The sequence below is a fragment of the Schistocerca serialis genome, chromosome 7 (assembly GCF_023864345.2).
Source record: "Schistocerca serialis cubense isolate TAMUIC-IGC-003099 chromosome 7, iqSchSeri2.2, whole genome shotgun sequence".
NCBI classification, from domain to species: domain Eukaryota; kingdom Metazoa; phylum Arthropoda; class Insecta; order Orthoptera; family Acrididae; genus Schistocerca; species Schistocerca serialis.
The window spans coordinates 369,999,180-370,024,093 of NC_064644.1; the positions used below are offsets into that span (position 1 = coordinate 369,999,180).

The following is a 24,914-nucleotide window of genomic DNA, read 5'->3' on the forward strand; positions in this document are numbered from 1 at the left end:
TTGTGTGTACTATGTTTGTAGCATGCAGCAATTGAAGATGCTGGATAAAGACAGGCATCAAGTGTACTGCGCATGGTTTCTGTCACTGATTGACACCTGTTGTGGCAGCACCATGATTTCCAGGAAATTTGAGACATAGTGTTCCAGTTACCCTGCTGAAGACATGCAGCTGATGACACAGTCAACAGGCAGAATGTGGCACACATTACGTAAACATGTAGCAGGGCTCTCATAACAAGCCATCGACGCAGCAATGCACCAACCAGTGCTGCATTCCTTCACCACTAGACAGGCAAATAAACAATCACCAAGGCATTATTTAAATGCAGTGTTTGAGTCACAAGGCAGAGGTTTCAACATCTGACTGTAACCAGTAGCTGCCATGCTCCCCAGCATTGTAGGCTTCATCGGCCAGTGCCAACCACTGCTGCAGGAGCCGTGACTCCCAGCTACCAGCTCAACACTTAATAGCATCAGCACCACTGATCCGTCACACTGCCACACAGACAACGCACCAAACTGAGGTGTCACTTCACCGTGGACCTGTCCACACTTGTGGAACACTGATGATGTGGGTCATCACCAGACCATAATATCAGCAGATGATGGCACACACCTGTCATTGCTGTAACTTGTCAGAGTCTGTCTTGCTGCAGCCATCTTCTCATACCAGCCTCCTTACCTCTTGCCAACCTATCGAATTCACAATGCCAAGGTGGGAGAGCCATCACCTTCCTGACCACTAGAAGAATGGTCTCTCCATCCCTCCATAGCAGTCACTGGACCCCTGACCTGCTACATTTGGGCACATTGCATAGGGCACATGCAGTCATCCTTGCTGCACCACTAAACATCCATGGAATCACAGAAATGGATAATGTTTTCTTCTTTGACAAGATGTGGTTTCAACATAACGGATATGTAAGTAGTCAAAACAAGAATATGTTCAACCGAAAATCCACGTTTGTCATGAAAACTCCTTGCACAGTCAGAAAATTGGAGCAGGGGGTGCCATTTCAAATTGTCGAATAGTGAATGGGAAGTATTTTCTTCAAAACTACTATGAACAATGTTGTGCACCCAAACATCCTCAAACAGTTTCTTGTGGTTCTTGACGCAAATGAATGTATTTGTTGGCTGCAGCTGGAGAGTGCCACTTGTAACACACCTAATGAAACAATTCATTTCTTAACCAGATATTTTGGTGACAAAGGATTATGGCCCCCTGATTCTCCCGATTTAACATATGTAGACTGCTTTCTGTGAGGCCTACCTTAAAGGATGGGTCTCCAAAGAAGCAGTCCGCACACATTGGTGCAACTAAAGATTAGCATAGCAATGGAGATTAACATCAGCAATGTCAACATGTTCCACAAAGTGGCCTCAAACTTGGTAAAATTTGTTCATGCATGTGTTACTGAACAGGCCAACCATTCTGAGCATTTTTATAGACAATATGTATGAGGTTTTCCAGGCGTACTGAATACTCTACAAGGTTTCAGGATTTCAGCTGGATCATGTCTTCTTGCCACAGTATTTTGGTTGGCAACCATCCAGCCATCTTCAGTTCCCGGTCCAGACCCTCACTTCAAGATGGATGGACTGCTGCCAGACAAAATATTGTGGCAAGAAGTCAACATGATCCAGCTGCAATCCCAAAACTTCATAGAATGAGTGTGAAGTTATGAAATAAAATACATATTATAAAAACATACTTGCTACATTGCTTCGATGTGCACGACTTTTCAGTGACCATGCAGTTAGCATTTTGCAGTAAATCGATGATAAGGACTTTAACTTCCAACCAGTGAGAAAAGCTTGCAGTCAGCCCATGTTTCTAAGAGAGATTCTCCAGTTACAGTTTGACTTAAGATGGCAAAGAAGTAGTTCCACTGAGTTGTCTGAGGATACACAGATATTTGTCATTACTTACCTGCATAAATCTATCACAACCAAGATCTGCAAAAAACAATCTCATTCTGGTGTTTCTTCTAATTACTCTCCCAAATAAGACCCTGCATTCCTGTGGTACTGGAGACTCTTCAACCCCTGCCAGCTCTGAAGACCTTGCTGAATTACACATCAGTCGAACCTAGCTACCTAACTTTACCTCATATTAAGATGCAGCTTAAACTCGGACTACAGTGATTTGTTTTCAAATTTATTCTTATATTTAATTTAGCCATGGGAACCCATTCAGGAGAAGTGAACAGAAGTGTGCCAGCAAGGGTTTCACACCCTTTCTTGTTTAATATTAACAAGAATGCTAAAGCACGTGGCAGCCAGCACTGCACACGGTGTACAGATTCCTCCAATATCATTTTTACTGGCCAGTACACTCTCTAGCTCTCTGTAACGCCCTACCTTCTTCATTGAAGTATTTCCTTCAGTTGGTGTTTGCAACAATAGGCTCTCTTACAAACGATGCTTAGGTGTACATTACAATTCTGTATATCAGTTTTCTGTGTAATGCAGTTTATTTCCCCACCATCTGAGCTGTGCTTGCATGAGTGTAAAACGTATTGCTGGTTTTTCTTATATGAGCTGCTCTTAAGTGTTTGCATTAAGCCCGAACCAGTGTGTCCAGACATACTTCATATTTAAATGGTGCTCAAATGTGAGATTAAAAGCCTGCAGAGATGAAGAAGTTAAAAAGATAATGAAAATACGACCTTACAGAGATCTGCTACATGCTCAGTAAAGATATGTACTAAAAGCAGTAACAAAAGTGAAATTGGAGAAAGCTCTGGCTATTTAAAAATTGAAAGTAGCCATTGTGAATTTGAAATGAGGGACCTCCTCCACTGTTAAAACATTGTATTTAAGAGTGGACCATAAGTGAAATCTAACTATAGCTATTCTTCTCATGTATTATAAGCACAAACCGATCCTCCTCCCTCCCTCCTAGTATTGCTAGTATTGTACATCCGCTTGTGATGTGATCTACTGTTTCTTTTTCTTGTTTGCAAAGTCTGCATTTATCTGTTGTGGTATTGGGATCTTTAATAATATGCTTGCTGTAATATCTGGTGTTTATTGTTTGATCCTGTACTGCAATCATGAATCCTTCCATCTCACTGTATATATTGCCTTTTCTTAGCCATGTGTTGGATGCGTCTTGATCGATGTGTGGCTGTGTTAGATGATACGGGTGCTTGCCATGTAGTGTTTTCTTTTTCCAATTTACTTTCTTCATATCTCTTGATGTTATGTGATCTAAAGGGTTGTAGAAGTGGTTATAAAATTGCAGTGGTGTAGCCGATGTATTTACATGAGTGATTGCTTTGTGTATTTTGCTGGTTTCTGCTCGTTCTATAAAGAATTTTCTTAAATTATCTACCTGTCCATAATGTAGGTTTTTTATGTCGATAAATCCCCTTCCTCTTTCCTTTCTGCTTAATGTGAATCTTTCTGTTGCTGAATGTATGTGATGTATTCTATATTTGTGGCATTGTGATCGTGTAAGTGTATTGAGTGCTTCTAGGTCTGTGTTACTCCATTTCACTACTCCAAATGAGTAGGTCAATATTGGTATAGCATAAGTATTTATAGCTTTTGTCTTGTTTCTTGCTGTCAATTCTGTTTTCAGTATTTTTGTTAGTCTTTGTCTATATTTTTCTTTTAGTTCTTCTTTAATATTTGTATTATCTATTCCTATTTTTTGACTGTATCCTAGATATTTATAGGCATCTGTTTTTTCCATCGCTTCTATGCAGTCGCTGTGGTTATCCAATATGTAATCTTCCTGTTTAGTGTGTTTTCCCTTGACTATGCTATTTTTCTTACATTTGTCTGTTCCAAAAGCCATATTTATATCATTGCTGAATACTTCTGTTATCTTTAGTAATTGGTTGAGTTGTTGATTTGTTGCTGCCAGTAGTTGTAGATCATCCATGTGTGATTTTGTGTGGGTATGTTCCAGTAATATTGTATCCATAATTTGTATTATTTAGCATGTTGGATAGTGGGTTCAGAGCAAGGTAGAACCAGAAACGACTTAAGGGGCTCCGGAAAGGCTCAAAATCATGAAAAGTTCAATTTTTACTTTTTTGCGTTTTCTTAATTTTTAAATTTTTTTTGAAATGTGTTCTACATGGGCGTGACCCACTGTGGCGCTGTTAAACTGCTGTCAAATGGTGTTATTATTAACGTCCGTGTTCATCAGGTACATTTTAGTGATGTGAGATAAAGTATGTGTTGTGGTTAACCTGTGATGGTTCAATATATATCGCTGGTGTGATTGTCGATTGTTTCATGTTTATTTACTCTGTCGTTATCTCGAAAATATTCGTAATTAATTCTGTTTCTTGAGTCTCTGTTTTGTTGAAGTATAATAATGAGTAAAAGTAAAGTTATTAGAAATCCTCTGAAGGGTTTTAAGAAAAGGAGAAATGTTGGAAAGCCAAAGGTATGTGTTATTACTGTAAACAATAAAGATGATAACCAAGTGAGTGAACCTAACCTCTCAAGTACACCTACCCATAGCAGTCAAAGTGGGAAAGAAAATACTTCACAGAAGAAGCTTGGTTCAATGAGTGAAAACTATGAATGTTTTATGGGCGAATCGGATGTGAATGAAATATTTGATATGTCGGTTCTCAAAGGAATTTTTTCAAACTGTGTAAGATGTATTCATTGTAGTGAAGTTGGTCTGGAACTCTCCATAATAAAGCACGTAGGACTTGCTAGTGAAATACAACTGAAATGTGATAAGTGTTCATACATGACCACCTTTTGGAACAGTGTTGCAGTAACTGCAACTGAAGAAAATGGTAGCAAAATCTACGAACACAACAATGAGCGATGCTTGCTTTAGACAAGGAACGCCTTCGGTCTGCAGACAGGGCTGTAAAGAGTCTAGAAATACAAGTAAGAGTAAACAGGGGGAGGAACAAGAGGAAGCTGGAGGAGGAGTTTGCAGAGGATGAAGATAATCCATCCTATGGACCTGGAATGCACTAAAAAGTTAATCCAATCTTTGTCGCTCGATTCCCAAAACTTTTATTTTCTCATACTAATTACATGTTTTCTAAGGATCTTCCAAACATATTTGTTTCAAACTTTCAGTAAATGTTACACAGTACCTTCTGCATAATTTAACACAGCCTTTTTCCAAAAAACTGTATATTTTTGAATATATAAATAAAAAAATTGCAAAAAAAATTTTGTGAATTTTCATTACAATTGAAACAAAATCATCTTTAATAACTGAACTAAAATTTTGTAAAATCCCTGTGTTAAGTTGTAGCCCATATTCCAATAAATAATCTGTAAAAAGTTCAACTTCCTACCTCAAATACTTTGTGAGGAAAGATGTAATTTATAAGCGTTATTTTAACATTGCAAGTATAGGGCGTTCCGGAGTCCCTTAATGAGTCTCCTTGGTATATTCCACGCTTAATCTGTATTGGTTGTGATGTGATATTATTTGAATTTGTTTGGATATTAAGTGTGGTTTTCCAATTTTTCATTACTATGTTTAGGAACTGTATCAATTTAGGATCTACTTTGTATATTTCCAATATTTGTAGTAACCATGAGTGGAGTACACTATCAAAAGCTTTTTGGTAATCAATGTATGCGTAGTGTAGCGACCTTTGTTTAGTTTTAGCTTGATATGTCACCTCTGCATCTATTATCAGTTGTTCTTTACATCCTCGTGCTCCTTTGCAACAGCCTTTTTGTTCTTCATTTATAATTTCGTTCTGTGTTGTATGTGTCATTAATTTCTGTGTAATGACTGAAGTTAATATTTTGTATATTGTTGGTAGGCATGTTATGGGGCGATATTTAGCTGGGTTTGCTGTGTCTGCTTGATCTTTAGGTTTCAGATAAGTTATTCCATGTGTAAGTGTATCAGGGAATGTGTACGGGTCTGCAATGTAACTGTTAAATAATTTATATCTAAAAACACAGATGATGTGACTTACCGAACGAAAGTGCTGGCAGGTCGATAGACACACAAACAAACACAAACATACACACAAAATTCTAGCTTTCGCAACAAACTGTTGCCTCATCAGGAAAGAGGGAAGGAGAGGGAAAGACGAAAGGATGTGGGTTTTAAGGGAGAGGGTAAGGAGTCATTCCAATCCCGGGAGCGGAAAGACTTACCTTATGGGGAAAAAAGGACAGGTATACACTCGCGCGCACACACACACATATCCATCCGCACATACACAGACACAAGCAGACACTTCAGGCATTTGTGGTATCATCTTGTATGTGTCTGTTTCTGCTTGTATCCACCGTGCATGCCTGTTATGTTGTACCGGGTTTGGCCACATGTTGCTCCAGAAGTGTTCCATGTCTGTTATGCTTGGTGGATTGTCTATTTTAATGTGTGTGTTATCTATTGTCTGGTAAAATTTCTTTTGGTTTGTGTTGAATGTTTGGTTTTGTTTCCTTCTATTTTCACTTTTTTTGTATCTTCTAAGTCGTTTGGCCAATACTTGTAATTTCTGCTTCTTTTCATCTAATTGCTCTATCACTTCTTGTGAGATTTTACCTAACCTTTTTCGTTTTTTTTCTGACATTTCATTTCTTATAAATTGTGTTAGCTGTCCGATGTCTTTTCTCAGTTTTTCTATTCTGATCTGTAGCTTGTGTTGCCATGCTGGTTTTGTGGGTTTCTTCTGTGTGTTGGTTGGTTCTCATCTCTGCCTAGTGTGTATATTTAGTGTAGTGAGTGCTCCTATATAAACCAGTAGTTGTAACTCTTCCATAGTTGTGTTTTCATTTATTTTGTTGTGTGTGATTGTGTTGATAGTTTTTATTGTTGTTTCGACTTGTGGGTTATTTGGCGGTCTATGCAAGAATGGTCTAATGTGTGTTTGTGTCTTGGGTCGACAGAAGCGTCCGATCCCACGCGTCGGCTTTGTCCCGTGACGTAAGGGCGTTGTGTGTGACGTCCTGACGGCGCGGAGTTTGGTTTGAGTGTGGCTGTCTCCAGTTCTGTTTTATCTTATTTTATTTACTTTTCTGATCTGTTCGTTCTATCTCATGAGATTTTTTTTTAAATTTAAAAACACTTATTACTTATTTTAAATATCTGTTTCCTCGAATTTCTGTTTTAGTTTATTATATTTATCTTTCTGATCTGTTCGTTCTATCCCATGAGATTTTTTTTTAAAAAGACAAAAAACACTAATCAGCTACTGAAGCATCTTTATCTTCTATGGGTTGCAGGGGTTACGACCCCAGGGGAGGTGGGTGGGTATTCATGCATGGCTGTCTTCACTTACACGTTGTAGCTACGCAAGGCGTCTAAATTTGTTTATATTTAGTTTGCCCCCCACCCAAAACACCCCATTTCCCGCGCTTGTCCCGTTAGTGTCATTAGGCTTCTTGTGGAAAGTGTGTGCGTTTGTTTTTGTTTCCGCCATATTTGTGACGTCATGGGTCAAAGCAGACGGGTGGGATCGGACGCTTCCGTATTTCCTGTGTCTTTGTATTCTATATATGTCAGCTGAAATTTTTCTTCTATATCTAACATGTGTGTTACTTCGAGTTCTATTTGTGCTTGTTCTGGTTTCGTTTTCCTCTGATTGTTTAATTGATGCGTGTTGTTCTTTGTTTGTTTGCTCTGGGATGTTTGAGTCCATTACTGTATTTTCTTCTTCTTCTGATTGCATATTATTTTGTTCCAGTATTTGTTGTACTTGTTGTTTGACGTTTTCTAATTCTGACTGGGGTATCCTATTATTTTTTATTATTACACGGATCTGATCAGCTAGTCGTTGTTCTGTTAAAAATTTTAATTCTGGGCCTCTGGTAATAAATGTTGTGTATACTTGTGATCTGTATCCAGTTGTGTTGGTTCCTAGGTTTGTTGCTTGGTAATAACAGAACATGAGGTGCCAATTAACTTCATCTGACCATCTCATCCTCTGTCTTTATTTTCCTTCTAGGGTGGTTGCAGGAAGCATATCCTGCAAAACACCTCTATTTGGATTTGAATCATTTTCCAGTTGGCTAGCAGTGTCGTTACCATTGTGGGCGGGCATAGGGTTCAAGCGTCGTCCCCGACCATGACGGCGCTTGTCCGAGGCTTCTTTAGTTCTGTCCTGAACCAACTAATCACACTAACAGGGGGGTTAGCCCTATTAGTGGTTTGTTCTTTTCGTCGCCTTTTACGACTGGCAGAACATACCGGAGGCCTATTATTATTATTATTATTATTATTATTATTATTATTATTATTATTATTATTATTATTATTGGCTAAGTGCAGAGGTCACAGATGGTGCTAAGTCTAGAAGTTGCAAAAGCATACGTTTGCAGTCACAAATTGAGTACAAGTCCCAAATACCAAGAGTAAACATTGTTCAAGAGTAATATTTTCGCCACTGAATGATTCTGTCATGAATATAGCGGAACTGCAGAAGTCTTGGGTGAAAATAAAATGCATTTATGTTTTCTTTAGAGATTCTGCTGTTTGATGGTGACAAATAAATGAAACTGTTGCAATTCAGATGTGCTGCAATGACTCTGCATAAACTGTACCCAATTAGGTCTTCCAGATTTGAGTAATTGTTATCCATCGAACAGAATTTCTACAAATTTTGTAGGGACTATCCAGTAACATTTCAAAAGAGTAAGAAAAAAGAACAAAGGAATGAAGCTTCAAATCTGGTAAAAATATTTCAAAACTTAATTTTGTCTTACTCTAGAATTTCAAAGTAAGATTTTGGAAAATATTAACCTAGTTTCCAAACTACTACAATCCCCTAACGCTGATGCAGAGAATGCCTTTCAACTTCTTTAAACAGCAAGAAACAACCAAATCACCTTAAGAAACAATTTTGAAGTTGTGGTAGAATAAGCGAAAGTACTAGTGAAAGTTTGGAGCAATGATCAAAAGCTGACCTCAAAACATATTGGTACCCATAAAGTGAACAAATTCTTTGATGAACTTTCTGCAGATCACAGAATTGTAGGTACACTACGGTCTTTTAAAGTCAGTTTCAGGAGCTTCTGTTGGTATTTTAATCCAAAAATTACATTTTACCAGCATACTGGATGTTAACAGTTATTTTCCTTTCTTACATCCTGTTGATCTTTTTAAGTTAGAAAACAAAGATATTCAGGAAAAGAGCAGAAAGATTGGTCAGAAAGTACAAATCAGATTCTGCCATAAATCTTTCACGTGAATTCATTATCCCAGGTTGTGCTATGTACAAGGTTGCCTTTACCTACTCACTGCACTTAGCCAGAAATCTTTAAATATATTTAAGTCTTCCATTTCCCTTTCTTACTACTTTGGTCATGTACTCACTCTGTTCAACAGTATATTGCTTCGAAGTATTATGGCTAGATATCTAAAAGAGTGACAGGCTCCCGAAGTTTATTGCAATTTGGTGCTATCGGTTTCTTTCTATTTGTTATGGGCATGGTCTTGCACTTAACCTCCTGACATTCAGTATAGAAAACGAAAATATTAACCAAATGATTAAGCATTTCACTGTAAACCTCCAGAGATGGTTCTTTACTGTAAGTAACAGCAATGCTTATGAATACCCAGTGCTGACCTGTTTGAAATTCTTCACACGTATCGAGAGCATTCGTGACAATGTGTCCGATGTATTAGGACGATTACCGAGTTCAGCTGAATCCACTGTTTGCAAGACCGTGAGTGAAGCACGTAGTCATATACACATTTGTGGTTTGTTTTCCCTCTAGAGGTTATGTCAGTCCTTTCAGAGAAGATCCTTTGTTCTCCTGTAATCTCTGTGAAAGTTCAGCGACAGAAGATGTTACGATTCTACAACAAATGGGTATTTGTCTCTAATTCCGTACATCCTTTTGCCATTTTTATTGTATATAGTTGTGTTCTTTGTCTTTTGCAACCCTGTTGAACTACTCACTCCTTATGTAAATAGTTGATGAACTTGAGTAAACAAAGCATTTAGTTACTGTCAAATTGTTCCCTGCATGTGTGCATAATTCCACGTATGTGCACATATGTAACAGAAAGAAAGGAAAAGAAATTAAGGAGGGGGAACAAAAAGAATTACATGAGTGACCAGTGGTCCCGAACTTTGTATATATTTCTCATTAGAATTTGTTTTATAAACATGTAACACTGTAAAACATCACTCACAAAATAAATTTATCTAAAACTGTACTTCGTTATTAGGTTTTGTCAACAGCACCTTACTGGAATTATTTACATCCCCAGTGACAAGGTTCATTAAATGATAAATTACCAATGCCACATATTTAAAATCCTGTTACCCATTTACAATGAATAAGGAAAATTTTCCACCAGCTGTTAAAGTATCAAGGCCACTTAAAACACAAAATTCATTAAACACATCATTTTCCTTTAGCAGCCAAGTATTCAGTAAGCATCTTCTCAAGTTTCCTGGAATCCTCTGCAAATTTTCGGATGCCCTCTGACAGTTTTTCAGTGGCCATCTGGTCTTCATTCAACATCCAACGGAAGGCTGCTTCATTAAGGGTCACTTTATCAATATCCAACTTTCGTGCTGGAAATGAAAAAGATTTACATTTAAAAATAATCAAAATTCACTACAAATTCAGCCAGTTGTATATATTGAAAGGCAGACATCTTTGTATTTTAAGCTTCCTGAGGTCACTGCTAAAATTCTGCTGAGTATAATTTAGTTATATTTAACACTAAGACTTACAAAAAGTGGATTTACATGTAGACGAGACCTGAGGGCACTAGAAATTTTCAGACTGATTATACTCCAGGGTGTATACGTGGACAAGGAAAAAAAATTCCCAAATTTCCCGGTTAAAAATACACTTTTTCCGTGTTAAGTGACAGTATGCTCTTCCTCGGCACTGTAAAAGTCATGAATCCTTTGAATGTTTATGGTTTTATATACCGACGTAGAATTTCCCAGCACTTTAGAAAATGAAACTCAGGGGGAAAAAACACGTTTTGAAAGACCTTTGATGTGCAGCAACATGTACGCCGCATATTTTCACATTACGAAGGTATAAATTTGAATTCCACCAAACAACGCATGTCACTTTCCGAAGCATTGAAATCGAGATTGTGATGTACTTTTGTAAGTGTCATAGCTCATTCACGTGATCTCGCCAGCTGATGACAGCAATACGACACGTGATGCAGTCAGCCAATAGCAAGATCATTCTTAAGTAGCGCGAATACACAAATAATAAAAGTTAATGGCTCAAATTAATATACATAGCATTCACATATAATATTGATCACAAAGATTAATAGGCTGGAATAGAAGGTAAGCTTCCACATATAATGTTGATCTTTTTTGTGCGTGTTACACTTTAAGAGACATCACACAAATGTGCTAGTAAAATTTTTAATAATGACGCAAATGTCTCATCTTCTGTGTTCGAAATTCTTCTAAATGGTCGTCCTCAAAGAGTTGATTTTTTACATGAGAGTCAAACGCTTTGCGATTTAAGAAATTCATCTTACATTCTCGCACATAGTTCATGTTGCGTAAAAGGAAATCTGCGATGAATGTAACGCTTTTCAAATCACCATTCACAATATTTTCCTCGACCTGTTAGAAATGGGTCCATTTCAGTAGTTGCAAGAGAGCTCCAGAAAACTGGCATCACTGCACTTGCGCAGCTAGGATGACGAAGGAAGCCCATATGTTCGTACATGTAAAACATTAAAAGATCTTACATCATGTCATAAAAGAAACAAGACATCAAATGATACTTCAAGAGCGTCGGGATTTCGCGAACCATACTCGAATGCGCAATTCGGCTTAAAATACACATCCGTATGTAAATTTTCTTGGAGTACCAGTACTCATATTTGGTTCTTTATTATAGCATAATGCCAGACGTGCACTTGAAATGCAGCGAACAGTTGAAACTAGCCAATAGTGTGAAATTAAACACTTCGTTTCAAATAAATTGACTGCCTCAGTAGAAAGGATTAATAAAAGCCAAATCTCTTTAGCAAACCGGCAAAAATAACTTAATTTTTCTGTAAGGCAATTAATGCTTGACTATCACAGGTGGAAATAAAATCTGAAACTATTAACACATTTTAGCCTGCCGTAATTATGCGAACGTATTTTAATTCATTTGATAGCTCCCAGCCACAAAAATCCATGTTGTCATCATTTAACGTGAGAGCAATAAATGAAGAGGAAACAACAAAAAATCACTCAACACAGGTCATGTGGAGACGACCCACCTCCCCACCACAACTGACTGCTTTGTGCATCAGCCCAGGATCTACGATATTTCTGAACAGGGGCAATATTAAGTAGTGGCACCCAGCCACACTTGCGTAACCAGAAGCGGGAGAAGGTGCTACTCGTACGCGAATCAACTGCGCATGCGCAAGAGCCCACTCGCAACTGCTCAAACGAATCTAATTTAAACAGGTGTCACGCCACGCTCATTGGAGGCAATTCGTTGTTATAAAGCATTGCATAGTGTTCCTAAAGCCTTTGACACACTTTATTGTTAGCAGACGCTTGTATGAGCACTGTTTTGTCGATGTATACGGCGCATTTCCTTTGCAACTTAAGCTTTTTTTCGTTTTTTTTTTTTTTCTTTTTTCTCTCCCGTTCATGTTTTGTTGCTGCAGTATCATTCTGCAGTAGCGGGATACAAAAAATATCCTTTGTTAGAGTATTGGTTCTTACTAGTCAAAATCACAAAAATTTAACTGAAAACTGAAACAATTAAAAATTACTGGAATTCTAAACAATTCCCGGGTTTTTCCCAGTTTTCTCCGGGAGGAAAAAATTCCTGGGAAAGATAGCAACTGCAATGCTTGCAAGTTCATTTTCCATCATCTCGTTGGACATCTGTGGTATCAAAGCAAAAGGTTGGGTAATGTGGTGATAACAGAATGTCTGGCCAGATACTTGGCACCAGATAAAGCAGTATGGTGTCTTGCATTGTCATGAAATAAGAACCAGTCCACAGAATACCATGAACGAGGACGGTGATGTCAAATGGCTTGTCACAAATGTTTCAAGACTTCGATATAAAGAGTATGGTTCACCGTTTGACGTGGAGGAACATACTCATGATGAACTAATCCTTTACTATCAAAGAATGCGATCAACATGTTCTTTGTTCTGGAAGGTTGTAGTTCGACTTATCAAGGCTGGTGATCCAGGACTCTGCCATTCAGCACTTTCACACCTCTTGTGAAAGTCACACTGGAAGCACCAACTTTCGTCCCCAAAAATAACCTTGACAACAATGTAGGACAAATTCTAGCTCTATCCAGGAGTTCAGCAGAAATTCTTCATCTTTACTCTTTCTGTTTGTCTGTTAGTGTGCACGGGAAGAGTTTTGCATCAAGTTTCAGTTTCCCTAAACCTTTGCGTAAAATCTTGACACACATCACAATTCAAATTAAGTTCTTCCAATATCGCATGCACAGTTGCATGATGGTCTTCTTGCAATAACTGCCTTACACATTTCAAATTTGCTTTTGTACAGGCTGTAGACGGGCGACCAGCTTTGGGAGCGTCTTGCACTGAATGTCTGCCTTTACAAAGCCTTTTGTGCCACAAAAACATGACATCTTGAAAATGCCTTGCCAGCTTATGTTTGTTTAACCATTGTCCATGTTTCACTAGGGGGGTTTTCCCCAAGTTTAATGTAGAACTTAACATTAACCCTTTACTCACAACCAGCATCCATTATATTACCATAACTAATGCAACAAGAATCCAATCCTTGAGTGACTAAGCACAGCTCAGCTACCTAGTGAGCTTGCACAAAAACATGTCCAAAATCATTTCAAGGATGCACAAATACCTAGTAACATAAAACATTTGTTCCTTTTTAGTACTGCAAACTCAGAAATAAAAAAACCCTGTCCTGGAATTTTTCTGACAAACGGCGTGTAATAATACAGCAGATTTTGGAATTAGATTCTATGTTCCAAGGCAAGGGGCACATGCGGGTTCTGACAACAATTTACTGGTTGTGAACTGCAACTGGTAGAAACTGCAAAAAGATAGGAAATTAAGGTGACATAATCTTGGTTAAAAAAAAAGTTATTTAGAATTTCAAAGGGAGCATTAGGCAAGAATTGGATGAAACAGGGTAGCATTGAGAGACGAAATAATGAAGGCAGCAATCTATCACATAGGAAAGAAGAAAAGGCTCAGTAGAAATCCTTTGCTACCACAGGATATATCTAATTCAACTGACAAAAGGAGAAAATACAAAAATGCAGCAAATGATGCATACAACACGAAATACAAGCATTTTAAAAATGATATTGGCAGGAAGTGCAAAACTGATAAACAAGTGAGAGTAACACAAATGGAAGTCCATAGAAGCATGTATTAGAAGAAAGATAGATGTTACCTACAGGAAAATGAAAAAGGCAGTTGGAGAAAATAGAAGCAACTGTATGAATTTCAAGAGCTTCAACAGGAAACCAGTGCTAAGAGAAGAAGGGAAAGCTGGAAGGTGGAAGGCATACTCACAGACAGAACACAAGGAAAATGAACTTTAAGGAAATATTACAGAAAGAGGCGAAGGAAAACATGACGATGAGATGGGAAATACGAAATTGCAAGAAGAATTTGCCAAAGCCTTGAAATACGATAAGTCCAAAGGTGGCCATAGGAATAGGCGACATTCCATAAGAACTACAAATACCCTTGGGAGAGCCACCCATGACAAGATTCTTCATCTGGTGTTCACGATGTAAGAGACAGATGAAATAACCTCAAACTTCATAAAGAATGTAATGATGTCAGTTCTAAAGAAAGCAGGTGCTGAAAGGTGTGAATATTAAATAACTATCATTGTAATAAGTCATGGTTGGAAAATACAGGGATGAATTATTTACAGAAGAATGGGGAAACTGGTGAAACCAACCTTAGGGAAGACAAGTTTGTTTCTGAAAACATTTAGGAAACACGAGAAAATAGATTTCCAACTTAGTGTCTACACACTACATTTGTAGTGCTCCTGTCCACTATACTCATTACTCGCGGCAATCAATCTACCGATTCCTGTACGAGTTTGAGCAATGTGAGTGCATTCGCACTGAAGATCATTGGCCAATAGGCCTTACATATATGCAGATACCATCTTCATATATATCAGTAAGGCATGAAGATGGTGTGTGTGTGTGTGTATGTGTGTGTGTGTGTGTGTGTGTGTGTGTGTGTGTGTGTGTAATCCCTGCAGTCGCACTATCCTCTGTGTCCTCGATGGCTCAGTTGGACAGAGCGTCTGCCGTGTAAGCAGGAGATCATGGTTCGAGTCCCAGTGAGGGCACACATTTTCAACTGTCCCCATTGATATTTATCAATAAGCAGCTAATGGTCTAGATTTCATTGTAATTTATATTTATAGCATTTGCACACTTACAGATACCTTTTGAGAATGTTGACTTGAATACACTCTTCAAAATATTAAAAGAGGCAGGCATAAAATGCAGGGAGAAAAAGGTTATTTACAACTTGTACAGGTCTCAGACAGCAAGTATATGAGCTGAAGCCTATGAACGGGAAGCAGTGGTTAAGAAGTGAGTGAGACAATGTTAGTCTGCACACTGATCAAGCTGTAAAGGAAACCAGACAAAAATTTGGATAAGGAACTAAAGTTCAGGCAAAAGTAATAAAAACTTTGGCAGAATTATAATGTCCTTGGCAAAGATGAGAGACAGCAAAAGACTTGAAAGAGCCTTTGAACAGAACTGACAGTGTCTTGAAACGAAGATATATGATGAACATCAACGAAAGAAACCAAAACAATGGTAATGGAGTGTAATCTAACTGAAGCAGACGAAATTGAGGGAATTATATCACGAAATGAGACACTGCAAGTACTAGATAGTTTTGCTGTTTGGCAATTGAAATAGCTGATGATGGCTGAAGTACAGAGAATCTAAAATGCAGACTGGCAATAGCAAAGAAAGCATTTCTGAGGAAGAGAAATTTGATAACATTGAATCAAATTAAAGTGTTAGGAAATCTCTTTTGAAGGTATTTGTGTTGAGCTTTTCTTAAATGGAAGGGAAGCGCCAATGAAAAGCAGTTCAGGCAAGAATAGAATGGAAGGTTTTAGGATGTGTTGCTACAGGAGATTGATGAAGATTAGCTGGATAGATTCTGTATCTAATGGGAGGTACTGAATTGAATTGGGAGAAGAGAGATCTGTGATAAAATTTCTGTAAAAGAGGGGAGCAGCTGATAGGTCGTAGTCCGAGACATTTAGTAGCGCAGGGAAGTATGGACGTAAAAGGTAGAGGGAGACCCCAAGTCCTAAGCAGGCTCAGGTGGATGTAGGTTGCAGCAGTTATTCACAGCGGAAAAGATTTGCACAGGATAAGAGTAGCATGGAGAGTTGCATCAAAAACAACAGCAAAGATCTTATTGGTAAAATCGTATTCAAGGTTCACGTCCTTGTCTAGCACAGAGTTTTATTTGTCTGGAAGTTCCAACATACTAGCACACATGTGTTTAACGGCACCATAACATTACTGTTCTTATTCCAATTGTCTTTCCCGTAACCAAGGGAAATGGGTGCTTTCCTAATGGACAACCTATTACTTCCGTTTTCTCCAATACCTTCCCCAGACGGATCAAGGAACCAATGGTTCTGCAAGTGATTGTGACTTTATGCCTGTCTACTACCAGTATGTAATGTGAAAACTAGGATGCCCCCTAAGTTGAAAAATGTTTATGGTTTGGCAAATGCAGAATGGGGAAAATAAATGTTGGCTGTGGAAAATTGTAGCACGAAGTACAGCTTCAGGACAGCGCTGTTTTCACATGCTAACTGTGCTAATTCTACATTATTACCTGCAGAATAAAACTCAGCACCACACAGTTCATTGGGCCTGATAATGGAACTCCACTGCTACGTTACAAAAGCTCTCAATTTTAAAAACAAAGTTATTAACAAACACACATAAAGACTCAAAACGCTATCAAATATTCTGCCACCTCCTTTAGAGAAACATAATTTTATTGCCAGTTAATCAGTGCACAACAAACAGCTTCTAATAGAACTTTCCAAACACTTTTTGTCATGCACAAATGCTGAAGCGTTTGGCTCATAACTTACTCTACTGCTCTCCTAAGACTCACTAAAGAGAAAGCTTGTTGTTGGTGGGGGAGTTTTTTACCTGCCTTTTCATTAATAATATTGAAGCATTTAGGTAACATGCACTGAACATTGAAATACTGTATTTGAAACTGTGTGCTTTACTCACCAGATTTCTCCGTCAGCATCTCGTGGACCTCATCTGCGTTAGAATCAAGTTCCTGTAGAAGTTTGGGGCTAATTGTCAGCAAGTCACAGCCAGCAAGAGCTTTCACCTCACCAATATTTCTGAAGGATGCACCCATCACTACAGTTTGGTAACCAAATTTCTTATAGTAGTTATAAATCTTTGTGACTGATTGCACACCAGGATCTTCCTCTGGTTCATATTGCTTCTGTGATGTATTTGCCACATACCAGTCAAGAATACGGCCAACAAAAGGAGATATTAGGGTAACGCCAGCCTCAGCACAGGCAACAGCTTGGCAAAATGAAAACAACAGTGTAAGATTGCAGTGAATGCCGTGTTTTTCTTCTAGTTCCCTAAAAGTCAAAAAAAGTTAATATTTCGTAAACTATATGTGCATACATTAAATAGCTGCAAGATTCAAATTATAAAGCAAAACTTATTAACGAGACAGCCATAATATATTTTCACAGAAAGCTCAAATATTTGAGTCTCAAGAATAACGAGCAGTACTCAAGAACTGGTTGAATAAGGATTTTGTAGGTTGTTTCCTTTAGAGCTTCTCCAAACAAGTCCAAATCCACCCACCCATTTTTCCAACAACTAGCTTTCTATGGTCATTCTACATTACATCTCAACAATTGGTATTTTGGCCTATTTATACACAGTAATAAGTTTACTGAAGTTGAGGATCAACAGCGAGTCTTCTCCATAGGTATGTTTTGTAAACTTTTTTAACTTATTTACTGCATTATACTATAACTCCACCCAACACCTCACTGAAATAGTATCAATAAACAGAACCAACCCCCCCCCCCCCCCCCCTCTCATTCTACTACTCCCAACCAGTTCTTCTCATCTTTCAGATGAATGTCTGCTAAAACAGTTGTGGGAAATTTAATCTTACAAGTGGTTTTTGATGGAGAGCTGAAAAGGGACAGTGAACAATTATTTTCACAAAGTAAAATAATTGAATTTGTGTATTAATACTTTATATTCTTTCCACATACACTGACATGCCAAAGAAACTGATATAGGCAGGCATATTAAAATAAACACATATGTAAACAGCCAGATATGGCACTGCGGCCGCCAATCCCTATATCAGACAAGTGCCTGGCGCAATTGTTATATTGGTTACTGCTACTACAATGGCAGGTTATCAAGATTTGAGCGTGTTTGAACATGGTGTTCTAGTTGGCGCACAAGCGATGTAGCGATGAACTGGGGATTTTCTCATATGACTATTTCACGAGTGTACCGTGAGTATTGGTTATCTGGTAAAATATTAAATCTCAGACATAGCAGCAGCCGGAAAAATATCCTGCAAGAACGGGGCAAACGGCGACTGAAGAGAAATGTTCAATGGGACAGAAGTGCAACCCTTCCGCAAATTGCTGCATATTTCAATGCTGGGAAACCAACAAGTGTCAGTGTGCAAAACATTCAACAAAACATAATCAATATGGGCTTTCGGAGCTAAAGGCCCACTTGTGTTCCCTTAATGACTACAGAATACATGACACAAAGCTTTCCGCCTCACCTGGGTCTGTCAACACCGACATTGGACTGTTGATGACCGGAAACATGTTGCCTAGTCGAACGAGTCTCATTTCAAATTGTATTGAGCGAGCGGATGGGCATGTAGTGGTGTGGAGACAACCTCATGCCTCCATGGACCCTGCATGTCAGCAGGGGACTATTCAAGGTGGTGGAGGTTCTGTAATGGTGTGGGGCATGTGCAGTTGGATTGATATGGGACTCCTGATACGTCTAGATATGATTGACAGGTGACACATACTTAAGCATTGTGCCTGTTCACCTGCACCCATTCATGTCCATTGTGCATTCCGATGGACTTGGGCAATTCCAGCAGGACAATGCGGCACCCCATACATCCAGAATCGCTACAGAGTGGCTCCAGGAGCTATTCTCTTTGCTTTTAAACACTTCTGCTGGCCACCAAAAACTATTATTGAGCATATTTGGGATGCCTTGCAATGTGCTGTCCAGAAGAGATATCCAGCCCCTCGTACTCTTACGAATTTATGGACAGCCCTGCAGGATTCATAGTGTCAATTCCCTCCAGCACCACTTCAGACACTAGGTCGAGTCCAAGTCACCATCGTGTTGCAGCACATCTCCGTGCTCGTGAAATCCCTACACGATATTAGTCTAGTTTCTTTGGCTCTTCAGTGTGTGTGTAAAGGAGTCATAAAAAGAATTTTCTAGTAGCCATTCTTACTTTGCTGCTTGTATGCCTTCCCATGTGGATGCTAGTTTAATAAGAATGCGATCCTTTTTTATACCTTCTTCCTCATACAGTTCAATGAGTCGCCTTGCTTTTTTTATGCTTGCTTCCTTGTCGAAAGACAACCTGAAATTTAACAAATGTTTCATTAAGAATTACATGTGTAGTCATAACGTATTAAGTGCCTACATCCCTCTTTTATTTGGTTATAGAATTATTAAACCAACAATATATGGATCTCTCACATTCACCCGATTGTAAGATGAGTACAGACTTTTGTCTAATCACAACTAAATCAAGAAGAAATTGCATTAAATATTTTGTAGGTTACATGTTGTGAACTCTATATCAAACAAATTGTTTTTAATAATGTTTTTTGTACGACTGTCACCGGGAATTTACTATACTGACATTTTCATTTTACACACTAACATAAAAATGTTATGAGGGCATATGGGAATAAAATTGTTTTTGGAAACAGCTTCAATGATTCAGTGACACTATTTTCTCATTACATTTAAAGACTGTAGTTGATTGAGCATTACAATATTAAGTTTTAACAAATTTTAGGGAAGCACTCAAACACAAGAGCTAAATTTCATAAGATCACACTAAAAATATGGCAAAAATAATTTGAACAACATATGTTGAAATGTCTATTACCTTGCATCTACTTCCGTGGAAACACGTCCTGGTATGATCTTCAAAATCTCTGCACCAAATAGTACAAATAATTTGTCCACTGCTGCTTCAACTTGATCTTTTACTGACCTGAAATATCAAGCATAAATTTAACCTGTGACAGACCTACTGAAATTTTACACATGTCACCATGTCTGGAGGAGGAAAAAAAAAAAAAAGCATAACACAATTTAGGATTCCACTGATTACAAATATCTAGGGCATTGGTGACTTCAACATGAATGTGGTACCCACATTATCCTACATCCAACAAAATAAATGGATCTCAGTAAAACAAAATAAAAGGAAAAATTTTAAGTACCACTCAAAGCTTTTTGTAATTTCTTCTGCTCCCCGACAACCCACTAATTGTCGCCCAGCAGAGAAATTTGAAAGACAAAATATGCTGTCATCTTGCCTCACTGAAATCACAACTATTTCATGTAGTCAAACCACGTATTCATCCCACCAGGAGACAACAGTGACCACAGGTGGGTGTCACAATTGTTCGCAGCAGTTATCGAACAGTGTATCACATAGAATGTTCAGCTGTAGTGACACATCTAGTGCACTGCTTGGAGATCAAACACCGTGTCCAGCATTCTCAGCCACATCAATAGTAACTCTCAACAATGTTTGACACAATAGGCCATCAGCCAGGAACAATTTCCAAATCACTAATTAATTCAAACTTCTGAAGCATGTTCTTCAGTCCTGGTGCGGAAAGAGGAACCACTCCATATTATCTTAATGCAATGATACTTGGTAAGAGAAGGAGTACTGTTGCTTTTGTTTCGATAAAACAGCTTTATAAGTACAGTAAGGAATGGAAGCTGCAAGTGAGATGGTATGAGCAAGACTCAGTATCAGGGGGTGGATCCTATCACCCACTCAATTCACCTCCTGATGTAACCGCAAACTTTAGAGTAAATCTCAGTTCACTTGTACGTAAGTTCCCCAATCATACTGTAATCACTGGTAGAGACTTCAATAATCCAACAAGTAATTGGGAAAACTGACTGTTTTATTAGCAGTGGGTGTGATAAGACATCCTGTGAAACATTACTAAATGCCTTCTCTGAAGACCACCTAGAACAGATAGGAACCCCACTCATGGCGGACATTTATTGGATCTAATGGCAATGGAAAGACCTGACCTCTTTTGAGAATGTCCACATTGAAACTGGTATCATTGGCCAAGACACAGTTATGAGAACAATGATTAACCAAAGTACAAGGGACAACAAAAACATGCAGAAAGATACATACATTCAATAAATATAATGAAAAATCAGTACTGTCATATTTCAATGAGAAACTTGAAACTTCAAGCACAGGGCAGGAGCATATAGAGGAACTATGGCCCAAGCTTAAAAGAATATTTGTGGCACCAAAGTTATTGTCCAGTCCCTAGTAAATGAGCCAGGAACAAACTGGGGGTAGCAAAGCAAAAGCTGAAATTCTTAACTCCGTTTTCAAATGTTCCTATACAAAGGAAAACCCAGGGGAACTGACCCAATTTAATCCTCGTATCACTGAAAAGATGGCTGAAATAAGCATTAGTGGCAGTGGTGTTGAGCAACAAATTAAATCGTTAAAATTTAACAAAGCTCCAAGGTCCATTAGAATCTTGTCAGATTCTTACTGAATTTGCACCTGAGTTAACCCCTCTTCTAACTGTAACCTGTCATAGATTCCGTCAACAAAACATTGTGCCCAGTTCTTGGAAAACAGCACACCTCACACCTGTCTACGGAATGTGTAATAGAAGGGATCTACAAAACTACTGTTCAATATCATTGTCATTAATTAGTTGTAGAGTCTTAGAACATATTCTGAGATCACCCCAGGGAAATGTGTTGGGACCCTTCCTATTCACGTTGTATATTAATAACCTTACAGACAATATTAATAGTAAAAAAAGAAGCTTTTTGCAGATGATGCAGTTATCTATAATTAAGTACCATCTGAAAGAAGGTGCATACATATTCAGTCAAATCTTGATAAGGCTTGAAAGTGGTGCAAAGACTGGTAACTTATTCACAATGTTCAGAAATATAAAACTGTGCACTTCACAAAATGAAAACAAATGTATATTCAACAACAGTATCAATGAGTCACTGTTGGAATTGGCCAACACATGCAAATACCTGTGTGTAACACTTTGTAGGGATAAGCAATGGAATGATCACATAGGCTCAGTCGTTGGTAAAGTAGGTGGTAGACTTTGGTTTCTTGGTAGAATACTGGGGAAGTGCAATAAGTCTACAAAGGAGATTTGCTTACAAATCACTCGTGCAACCCATCTTAGAATATTGGTCAAGTGTCTGGGATCTGAACCAGATAGGACTAATAGGGGATATTTATTCAATATATAGAGAAGGGCAGCATGAATGGTCACAGGTTCGTTCAATCCACGAGAGAGTGTCACAGAGATACTGGAGGAACTGAACTGGTACTCACTTGAAGACAGATGTAAACTATCCCAAGAAAGTCTATTAATAAAGTTTCAATGACGACCCTGGGAATATACTACAATCCCCTACATATTGCTCATGTTGGGATCATGAGGGTAAGATTAGAATAATTACTACAGGGACAGAGGCATTCAAACAATCATTCTTCCCACACTCCATACGTGAATGAAACAGGAAGAAAACCTAATAACTGGTACAATAGGATGTACTGTCTACCATGCATCTTCCGCTAGTTAGCAGAGTATAGACATAGCTGTTGAGGTCACACTGAACCAGTACGAGCATCTAATGGTAAAGCACAACCCCAACACTAGTAATGACACAGATCCTGCAGCAAAAAGCCTGGTCATCATTCTTATATAGTTGGGTCCCACACAATAAATATATACAGTTGGGCACCCACACGATAAATAGTTTTTTGCCAACACTGGCTCTAGTAGCGAAAGTTTAATTATGGCCATCCTGCATGTATCAACAATCTCACATGTACCAATGTGTTCACTCAGGCAGCAGCAACAATTTCAAACCCACTGCAGGATTTGATGAGTCTCTCTTCTCATTCCTACATATCCCCTATTCTCCCACTACTCACTTTCTACTGTAGTAGTTAAATCTCTCATTATTTAGTTTTTCCATCTCTCACCCGAGTCACCTGCTTAATCTCCCTCTCTCTCTCTCTCTCTCTCTCTCTCTCTCTCTCTCTATCTATCTATCTATCTCTCTCTCTCTCTCTCTCTGCACTTGTAATGTCAGCATGGGTACCAGCGCTATTCCTGTCAGCTGTGGTTCATTCTCATTTCTGATGAGAGTCTTACTCACTGACTTCTTGATACAAACTCTTTATAGCCTACCTAACTATTTGTAACAGCTTGTTCTTCTGTTACTGCTACTGCTGATTTCCTAGGTTTCTTTCCATTTCACTTCACAGACTCTTGCTATCACTAGATTGAGTATTTTCTTTCCCCTACTCATTTTCTAGCTTCCCCCCATTACACTCAAAACTTCTTGGACAATCTATGCCCATGGAATCCGGCCTCCTAAAGATAAAATCGAATCTATACTCTAGTATTCCCGTCTCAGTTCAAGAGCCACATCATTTTCTCAACATCATTAATTTTTATGATAGATTTGTACACAGTCAACACTAACACACGCAGTGTGGTGTCACCGCCAGACACCACACTTGCTAGGTGGTAGCTTTTAAATCGGCCGCGGTCCGGTAGTATACGACGGACCCGCATGTCGCCACTGTCAGTAATTGCAGACCGAGCGCCGCCACACGGCAGGTCTAGAGAGACTTACTAGCACTCGCCCCAGTTGTACAGACGACTTGCTAGCGATGCAACACTGACGAAGCCTCGCTTATTTGCAGAGAAGATAGTTAGAATAGCCTTCAGCTAAGTTAATGGCTACGACCTGGCAAGGCGCCATTAAAAGTTTATAGTCTTGAACGTACCGTCCAGAACGATATATTCAAATGATGGATTAAAGTTAAGTATTCCAGCAGCTACGTACTTTTCTTTATAGCATTCATTATGTATCCTGTTTCAGACCTCACGCCAGTCTGCGTGAGTTTAAACGCGTGCCTTTCGGCTACTTCCGAGTGGCGTGGCTGTCTTGCTACGCCACTACACGCAGTCTACACTAATAACAGCTCCATTGAATGAGCTTCTGAAGGGAGCACCGAAGCAGGACACAAGGGTGCAATGTACAAACAAAACAGATACTGCTTACCGAACTGTCAAAACAGCAATAGCAGAGGCTACACAATTAGCTCAACCAATATGACAGGCACCACTTGCACTCTTGGTAGATGCATCAGCTTCCACTATTGGTGCTGTACTTCAGCAACACGTTGAACTTAGTTGGCAGCCACTCTCATTCTTTTGTCGCAAGCTGTCACTGTCACAGCAATGCTGGGCAACTTACGATATAGAGTTTTACACTGCACATGCTGCAGTTATGAAGTTTTAACACTCATTTGAAGGTCAATACTTTACCATACACATAGACCATAAACTGCTGACATATGATTTCAATATGGACCCAGAGAAAGTATCATCAAGACTACTTCAATATTTGAACTGAATTAGTCAGACTCACTTAGCCCAAGTGCGAGGAAAGCTGAATGTACCAGCAGACACACTCCTGTGTTGAAGCTATAACCCCTGCATTTGATTACATTGTCCTTGTTCCGTTCCAGCAGCATGATGATTAACTACACATATTACTGGGTCACCCAACAGGATTAAAGTTACAATGTGTGACTATACCAGCAACAAATGTCTTCTTGTACTGTGAC

At 38.7% G+C, this 24,914-nt stretch overlaps 1 protein-coding gene across 1 annotated transcript in view; it reads right to left on the minus strand.

The window, feature by feature from the left end:
• Positions 1-10,017: 10,017 nt before the first annotated feature.
• LOC126412278 (transaldolase) overlaps positions 10,018-24,914 on the minus strand; it is a 38,971-nt gene continuing 24,074 nt past the window's right edge. Inside the window, exons 3-6 of the mRNA XM_050081788.1 lie at positions 20,118-20,225; positions 19,449-19,580; positions 17,186-17,559; positions 10,018-10,490 (exon numbers count right to left, since the gene is read on the minus strand). Coding sequence (XP_049937745.1) covers positions 10,318-10,490; positions 17,186-17,559; positions 19,449-19,580; positions 20,118-20,225 — 787 coding nt within the window. The 3' untranslated portion in view covers positions 10,018-10,317. The remainder of the gene's footprint in view (positions 10,491-17,185; positions 17,560-19,448; positions 19,581-20,117; positions 20,226-24,914) is intronic.